This window comes from Cornus florida, unplaced genomic scaffold, assembly GCF_030987335.1.
Source record: "Cornus florida cultivar Cherokee Brave unplaced genomic scaffold, ASM3098733v1 CherokeeBrave_3.0.0_Hap2_Chr01, whole genome shotgun sequence".
NCBI lineage: Eukaryota > Viridiplantae > Streptophyta > Magnoliopsida > Cornales > Cornaceae > Cornus > Cornus florida.
Window position 1 is genome coordinate 88188984 of NW_026775571.1, and position 9496 is coordinate 88198479.

General features: G+C 37.0%; 1 protein-coding gene across 1 annotated transcript; it reads left to right on the forward strand.

The window, feature by feature from the left end:
• Nucleotides 1-2542: 2542 nt before the first annotated feature.
• Nucleotides 2543-3521, forward strand: LOC132277025 (uncharacterized). The gene is made up of 2 exons (XM_059778720.1): nt 2543-2719; nt 3165-3521. Exons 1-2 carry the CDS (start codon nt 2543-2545, stop codon nt 3519-3521), a joined length of 534 nt encoding a protein of 177 aa, XP_059634703.1.
• Nucleotides 3522-9496: the final 5975 nt, after the last annotated feature.

A 9496-nucleotide genomic window follows, 5' to 3' on the forward strand; every position in this document is an offset into this window, starting at 1 on the left:
CACCCAGGGCCTGGTTTCAACGGTTTAGTTGTTTCATTCTCTCTTATGGTTTTGTACAAATCAAAGTCGACAACTCTATGTTCACTTTTCATCGCAACTCCCAAGTCATGGTCCTCCTTCTCTATGTGGACGACATCATTCTTACAGGAAATACTCCTTCTCTCATTCATTCCTTCACCCAAACACTAGGGGCTGAATTTGAAATTAAAGACCTCGGGTAACTTCACTATTTTTTGGGTATTGAAGTTACTCATTTTTCACAAGGGCTGCATCTCTCTCAAAATAAATACACACTAGATATCCTTCGCCAAAGTAAACTCCTTGATAGCAAACCTTGTGCTACACCTGTTGCTGCCAAATCTCAACTCTCTCTTTCTTCTAGAACTTTATTGGCTGATCTTACTGAGTATCGACATTTAGTTGGCTCTCTCCAATACCTTACCCTTACTCGTCCACACATCGCCTACGCTGTCCAAAGCGTTGCTCAATTCATGAGTCAGCTTCGTACTTCTCATTTGGAAGCTGTTAAGAGAATTCTTCGCTATCTTAAAGTTTCCCTTGGCTGCGGTCTTCCCATACGCCGTTCCAACATCCCGACATGTTTGACTGCCTTTTCTGATGCCGATTGGGCCGGTTGCCCAGATACTCGTCGGGCCCTAATTTAATCTCTTGGTGTGCCAAGAAACAATTGACAGTCTCCCGCTTTAGTGCCAAAGCTGAATATCGTGCACTTGCCTATACTTGTGCTGACACGGTTTGACAGTCTCTTGCAGGAACTTTGTCTTCCCTTTATCTCTCCAACTGTAATTTATTGTGATAACCTAAGTGCCACCTACATGGCTGCCAATCCAGTGTTTCATGCACGCACTAAACATATTGAATTAGACTATCACTTTGTCCATGAACGTGTTGCAACCCGCACTCATCGAATTCAGTTTGTGTCTTCGAAGGACCAACTTGCTGATATATTTACCAAAGGATTACCCAAGCAGCGCTTCTCACATCTCAGTTCCAAACTCGTCTTGCCTCCGTCGTCACGTTTGCGGGGGGATATTGGATGAATATTCTAGTCTCCATGAATTATGGAATTACACAATATAAATTAAGGAGAAATATATGAGATTACACACTGTAAATTAGGAGTGTATAGCTAGCTGTTATAATTCTTAGATTGCTTTAATCATGGGATATGTTTCCTTTTTCAGTTGTACTCTACTGTATATATACATGTGAGAGCAATACAAGAAAGTATGAAATTCTCTGCAACCTTTCAATTTACTTTATGAAGCAAGGAATTCCACGATTCAAATAAATTTCTACATAGATATATGAAGCAAGGAATTCCTTGGTTCCAAGAATTTCTATACAGCATATATATTTGTAAAGCAAGCAGTCACATGCATTATACTCATGAGATATATACTTTTCTAAAGCAAGCTAGCTCCAGCAATCAAGGAATATTTCAAAGCAACTTTAACTCCAACCAAGTACATGATATTTCAAAGCAACTTTGCTTAGCAGTCTATCTTATATGAACCCCATTATAATGTATAACGTCTCTGAAGCCAACTTATCTGAATTTTGAGGTTTTCTAACTAACTTTTTTGGATTTTGGAGTTCTGTGTTGTCCCGAAGCACTACATAACACAAAATCAAACAAGAAAATATGTAACGGAAACAAAACAAAAAACCACACACGATACTGAACGTGGATATTGAACATGTTAAGGGAAAATTTTAAAAAATAAAAACTAAAAATAAATTAACCAAAATGTTACAAGTGGACTCAATAACATTAAAGTTTTTATTTATAGCATTTTCACATTTGTTTATCCTTTTCCTGTTTGAGGCTTATTTATTCAGTATCTCTAGCATCTTTTGCAAGGATATAAAGATTGGAGTTCGAATCATGATCAACCTGACTATAGATAGTTTGGAATCAAACTGTGAGTTGCATAAGTTGTTAAACCCATATAATTTTATCCACTCATTTGTAAAGTTCAAGCAACACATTTGCAATTTTATTTTCATTTTTTTTGGGAAAGTGTTCTGTGAGCATTTTTAACAAATAAACAAATAAAATTGCTCCTCTAAAGTGGAGTCTAATACGGAGTAGTAGTATTTTTGAGGTAACTGTAAAGTGTGAAAGTACAAAATTGGATTATGAATGGCTGGTTCAACAAATACCTGGGTCTTCCAGCTTTTGTGGGCAAGTCCATAATTGACACATTTAAGTAGCTGATTCATAGAGTTAGCTCTCGCGTCAAACTCACCATAGGTGACCTTCTCTCCAAAGCAGGCCGGTGAAATCAGTTTTATCTACCCTTACTACTTACACCATGTCTTGTTTCAAGCTCCCCATTAGCACTTGTACTTCTCTTAATAGTAATCTCATGCATTTCTGCTTTGACTCGGTATTTCTTCCGTGGGCTAAACAATGGCAGCAATTACTTCGAGTTGTGGAAACCACTCCCCAATGGCAAGCTCCTCATTCTTATACTGACAAATTTGGAAATTTGGCAATGAGTTGAGTTTCAATACCATGTCTTGGGATCCTAAGGACATACTCGACGGTGCAATGTCCAATTTCAACGAATTATCTGAAATCTTTAACTTGGATCTCTCTTTCCAATCCCATCTCCATCCTTCTCCATCTCGTTCTCTATCTCGGTGGATCCCTCCAATTGAATGTGAACGCTTCTTTCTCCATTTCTACCAGGTCTGTAGGAGGGTGGCTTCATTCTTCGTGACTATGGAGATCAGGCTATCAAAGCAGCCTCTATTTTTTTCTTGCGGAATATTTCTAACCCTGAAGTTGCCGAATCTCATGCCCTAAGAGAGGGCCCTTCTCTCCTCATCAATTGGGGTAGGTTATGATCAGGTTGCGATCAGCTTAACCTCTCTCCAACCCACTGCTTGTCTAAGGGTCCGTTTGGCTGGACCGTGATGGAAGAAAAAGATAACAGAAGGAAATGAAATGTAACGTAAAGAGTAATGCTTGCATCCTGCGCAGGGAGGATGAAGTGGCCACACTCCCTACTGACACCTGTCCAACATTAAAAAAATATTAAAACATGGGTAGTATCCATTTGTGCGGGTTAAACCCGTTTCTCCTTCATCTCTTCCCCCCTCTCTGAATACCTAAACTATATGCGCCGCAACAGACCCCATATGATCTGAGAGAGAAATTCAACGACGTGGGTGGTTTTATAGTCAAAAACAAAGCCGCCATGCGTGATCGAGCTCCAAATGAATGGTTGAACCCTGTTCTTCCAATCTGCAAATTCTGTCATAAACAGGGCAGTAATGTCAAACCAGTGATTGCGGAGAAGAAGAGAGAGATCAGTTGGCTGTTCTTGCTTCTGGGTCAGATGATTGGGTGTTGTAATCTCACACAGTTGAAGTATTTCTGCAAACACACCAACCATCATCGATCAGGTGCCAAAGATCGAGTTCTCTATCTCACTTATCTTGGACTCTGCAAACAGCTTCAACCCAATGGCCCTTTTGATCCTTATTGATCCAAGATTCATCATATATTTTTAAGGAATTAATAATTGTTGGTTTCAAGTTTCAAGTTTCAAGTTTATGGGTATATATAGATCTGAATTGGGGAATAGCATAGAAGATTATGCTTCAGCGATTCACGCTCTTGGGTTGGGATCTGATGTGCACTAAAATGAAAAAATGCCATTACTAATTAAAAAATGCTCTTGGGTTGACATCAGCGCCGAATTGGAACTGGATCGGAGCCCTAACGCCTTCTTGACCTTGGAAGCAGCAGTGGAAGTAAGCGATCGCTGCGTTGACGGTGAGCTAGATGGCGAGCTGGACAGCGACGACAGCGAGGGGATGGGATCGGTCGGAGTTGAAGGAATTGGTAGGAATGTAGATGAGAGGCTTCCCGGTGGAGGTGCGGCAAGCGGCGACGAAGATCTCCGGAGGTCGGTGGCGGAGAGAGTGGACGTGAGGTCGCCGAATGGGGAGGGGAGAACGAAGGTGGTGGCGGTAACGGCGGCGGCGGTGTGGCTGAAGTGGGAGCTGGTTGTTCCGGGCATGCTCTCTCTCTCTCTCTTGGATTGGCGGAAGAGAGAGGAGAGAGAGAGAGCAGGGGGAGGGAGAGAGAACAGATTAGTGCCAAGGAGAAACGGGTTTAAACCGTACAAATGGGTATTACCCATATTTTAATATTTTTAATGTTGGACAGATATCAGCAGACAGTGTGCCCACGTCAGTCCCCTGCACAGGATGCAAGTATTACTTTAACGTCAAAAGAAAGAAAATGGAGGGATTTGGTTAGTTTTTTTTTTTTTTTTTTTTCGGAAAGTAGGATTTGGTTAGTTTTGTTATCTCATTAAAATTGGAAAGAAATAGGAGGAGTGGCAATAATTTTCAATGAAACTTTATTATTATTTATTTATTTTTTATTTTTATTGAAGACAAAACTTATAAAAATGAATATGATAAATAAACTCATTAAAATAAAATTTTTTTTTTTTCAAACATAATTATTATTATTTTATTCTATTTCTTAATCAACTAAATACAATAAGAGTTAATAATATCTCTCATTTCCTTTCCATGCTTTTCTTTGTTATACTCCCTACTTCTGTTCTTTTCTTTTTCACTATACGCCTAAGAGATTATGGTAACTTTGATTGCTATAGGAGGTGCAATTCCTAGGGCTCATTATCAGCAAATGGGCTCTGAAATCGGGGTGATCTGCAATGGCCAATTTGGGCCAGTTGGTACCATTTTTTTTTTTAACTAATTCATAAACAGCTGGAGTAGCTCACAACAAACAAGCATGAAACTTTATGGAGCTCTCTATACTTACTTTTCGAAACCATTCTATCTGAACAATTCTAAGAGCCTTCACATGAAAAAATGTTAATGTTATTTCATGCATGAAGCATGGTCGTCGGACATTATATAAAGTTTGTTTTTGCACGAAGTTTGGTATGATTTGACTCCGCATAATTTGTATGAATCGTGACTATAATACTATATTATAAGATTATTTTATTTTAAGTTTATTTTATTTTTGAAAGGATGAGATTTTTTATTGGGGATGTATTATGGAATTAGAAAATTGAGATATGGGAGAAAATTAAACATATGAAATTTTCAAACCTCACAATATAATTTTTACCATCTCCAGTGAGAAGGAACAGTGGTTGCCAGTGGTAATAGATTTTTTCAAGTGTCAATAATTGGTTGCGGATTTTTAGATTAGCATAAGAGTTTCATTTTTTAAAATTTTTTATTTACCATCTTTTTTTTCCTTTTTTTTTTCACCATTTACAAATTTTGAGATTCTCCCACTCTAATGGTCAATAAAAAGAACATATCTCAAGTGAGACACGGTTTCATCCTAATTTTTTACCCTGCCTCAGAAAAAATTATTTTATGCATGGAGCATGGTTGTCGGACATTATGTAAAGTGTGTTTGCGTACAAAGGGTGGAAATAGGTTTTGATGCTGTGACTAAATGGGATATTTTTGTATGAAGTTTGGTATGATTTGACACCACAAAATTGGCATGAATCGTGAGTATAATACTATAAAGATTATTTTATTTTAAGTCTATTATTTTATTTTTGACAGGATGATATTTTTTATTTGGAATGTATTAAGGAATTACAAAATTGAGATGTGGGAGAAAATTAAACATATGAATTTTTTCAAAACTCAATAATTGATTTCTGGTATTGATTTTTGGAGTGTATAAGAGAGAAAGTTAGATAATGTGATACAAAGTCGAGAAGTGGTTCTCTGAAAATACATACTTAACGAATATAAGTATTAGATATCTTTATGTACTTTGATTGAATTATAAACTTGTATTATTGATTGAAATATATTAAGATTTTCTCAAAATTATTATTATTATTATTATTATTTACCAAATTTTGATGTTTACACACATTTACATTAATTAGATTAAGATAAAAATGTCATTATTATTATTATTATTTTGTTACCATTTACCAAATTTTAATCTTTACCCACATCTACATTGTGATAAGAATTTCACTTTCTTTTTTTTTTTTCCTTTTTTTTTGTTCTTCACCATCAAATTTTGAGATTCTGCCACTCTAATGGTCAATAAAAAGAACATACATAAGGTGAAGACACGATTTCATCCTAATTTTTTTCTAAACGAAAATGAGCAATTAGTAATAAGAATACTTGTTCAAGGATAGAGGCCAGTTCATTTGGTTCGAGTGAGCTCATAAAAACCTCATCAAAAATTACAGCTTCTGGACTCTGAAGCCTCCTCAGTTGTGCTCTTGGAATTGGAGGATGCTTCTCCATCTCATAGGGCTTGCAAGACCTTTCATTAATTCTGGCTTCCCTTAGGGCCTTTTGACACCAGAATTGACCACAATCTTATTGCTTGTTCTCAATGGGAAGATTGGGCAAAGGTTCAATGTTTGATTAGGAATGATTAGTGGAGAGTCCCTCGTCTGTTCAGAGATCTGGTCCCTTTCAATGGGACAACAGAGCAGCTCCCTCAACTGAGAAGTGGATCACAGGACTCGGTTGTATGGTCCCTTTCCCCTACTAGAGACTTCCACTTAGCTACTACTTACAGAGCCCTCATTCCTCCTCCTCCTACTCTTTGGCATTCTGTAATATGGTTTCCAAAGCACATTCCAAGGTATTCTTTCATCGCATGGGTTGCTTTATGTCACAGGCTTAAGACAAGGGATAGTCCAGCTCTTGCTAAGAAAATTGCTCCTAATTACTGCTCCCTGTGCCTTGCCGATGCCGAGAGTCACCAACATCTCTTCTTCAAATGTAAATTTGCATATGAGATCTGGATTTTCTTCCAACACCTGTGTGGGATTTATTTTGGAGACTTCAACTTATATGAGATTACAAGTTGGATTGTGTCAATGTGGAAGGATGGTACCAAGGCTCCGGAAGCCTTCGTTTTCAAGTTATGCCTCACAACATCAGTGTATTTTATCTGGAGAGAGAGGAATAGAAGAAATGCCATGAATCAAATGGCTTCCACCGCGTCGGTTACTAAATTAATTTACACTGATGTTAGGAATCGTCTCATGTCTTGCAAGCTGCGGGATTCGAAGGCTGCGAGGTCTATTGCAGTGGCATGGAGTCTCCCAAGCTCAGTGTTCCATGGTGATTAGTGAGGGTTGTTGAGGTAGTTGCTGCTACAACTGGCTGTTTCGTTTCTTGTTGCTATTTCAATAGCTTTTGTTTTTGTTCATGGGCTGGGTTGTTCTGCCCATGCTAGGTTGTTGTTTTTGGTCTTTGGGCCTTTGCCCCTCCTTTGTATAGTTCCCCTTTTTTGTTTTATTGAAATTGACTTACCGAAAAAAAAAAAAAAAAAAAATTACTTGTATGAATTTTATTTTATTATTTTTTTTTTCCGATTAACATATTTTAACAATATTTTCCCCTTATGACCAAAAGCAAAAAAATAATAAGTGATCTAATTGAAAATATAGAACTCATTAAACGAGAAGACAAAACTTCTATTAGCTTGACATGTCAAGCAAAGCTCCCGAGTGACAGCGACACAAAAACCATTAAAATATGCCAAATCAATTGTTTCAAATTCACCCCTATAGAATTGCACCACCATTTTGCTTAAAATCCATCGTACACACAAAGTTCAAGCCCAAATATTCTAGGAACGAAATTGCAAATGAGCATTTAATTTTTTAATTTTCAGAAAATGATATAATTATTTGTAGGCAATTCATGTATAACCTTAAGGGTTAGCTCAAATGGATAATTCACTTGTCCGGTGTAAAGTTCGACTCATCTTAGTTACAAATAATTTTTTGAAGGGTGTGATTTCAAAAGTTTGATCTTGAACAGGTTGTGTTAAGCATTTCTTTAAATCTTTGAAATTGAAGAAGGCTTAACTGAATTTTCGATCCAGAACCAATGAAGCTTGATCTCGAATAGTGAATTGAAGGTCGGCAAAAAATGAGAATACTTGCAGCTTGCTTGTTTTTCTTTGTTTTCAAAAATTTCAGTGTGAAAGGATTTCAAAGAAAACAATATGAGTGTGGCATGTTTCATGTGAGTCAAATATTTGGGAGAGCTTCAACAATCTCTCTAGTCTGTCTATGTTTTAAGATATGTTGGGTGCGTAGTCTTTATTTATAAGCCAAGGGTGGAGTGTTAATTTGAAAACTATACCCAATAATTGCTAAATTCTTAGAAATATGAGATATTTGACTCTCCATATTTAAATTTGAATTTGAATTTATCAAACGTTCTCTGAAAAATTTGAACACTCAACTCCATTGAAGACTTTGAATATGGTGATTTCTATCCAAAAATTGGAATGCCAACTTTGCTGATGTGAGATATATTTTATAATTGGTTAATTTCGTTGTCAAAGCAAGTCCGATTGAGTTGTAATTTTTCAGTTCAAAATTCCAAAGATTGAAGATCGGATGCGGATTTGAAGAAGAAAGTCAAAAGTTAAGTGTTCATGATATGCTACACTCTGAGATGACAAGAACAACGCTATAAGAAGATTTGAGAGGTAGTAAGAACATTTAGGAAGGGTTTTGAAAGGTTTGGAACAAGTTTTTACATTCTGTCCATCTTGAACTGGTTCAAGATCTATCGAACAGGTTCAACATCATCAGAATACAAAAAATTTCAAGACTGACCATCTTGAACCGGTTCAAGAGGGCTGAACCGGTTCAAGAATCCGTGGGATTCCTTACTATCCATCTTGAACCGGTTCAAGATGGCTAAACTGGTTCAAGGTCTTCTAGCAGCACTTGGATTTTAGTTTCATTTTTGCTGAAAGTTTCCTTTTCGATTCCACCTTCCTTCTAAGTCCTATGCACGAAATTTATCATATTTTCTGAGGGATTAGGACTTTCAAAACTCTATATAAACCATGTCATATACATTGGTTAGAGTACGGCTTTAGGGAAAATCAATTCTATATTTTGAGAAAGCCTTTTAGAAAGAGAAAAATTCAGAAAATCAAATCTGATTATTCTGAATTTATTTTTAAGAGCACACATATATATTCATGAGTGATTTAGGTGTGTTGTTCTCTATCTCCTCAGAATTGAAGCTGTATTGAAGATTCAAATATTTCAGATAATCAGCAGGTTTTAATTTTTCTACAATCAAGTTCAGATCTTGAAGAACAGAAGTAAACGCAGTCACACTTTGAAAGGGTTGGAGCATTCGTGGAGTGTTGTCTGATCTACCTGCTACTCTTATACAAATATCAAGTATGAGCCTGAGGTCGAGTTGCTGTTGGACGGGGAGTCGCAAAGCCAGAGGATCGTCAGCGGTTGGTGATGTGTAGAACGATAGGGTGTGAGTTAAAATCAAAGTTCGGTACACTTTGTTTCAAACATAGTGGATTGGTTTACTTTGGACTGCACAGTCCACGAGGTTTTTCTCATAACAGTTGACGTATTTTATCAACTGGAGTTTCCTCGCTAAAATCTTGGTGCAATCTTTTTAACTTTAACTTGTT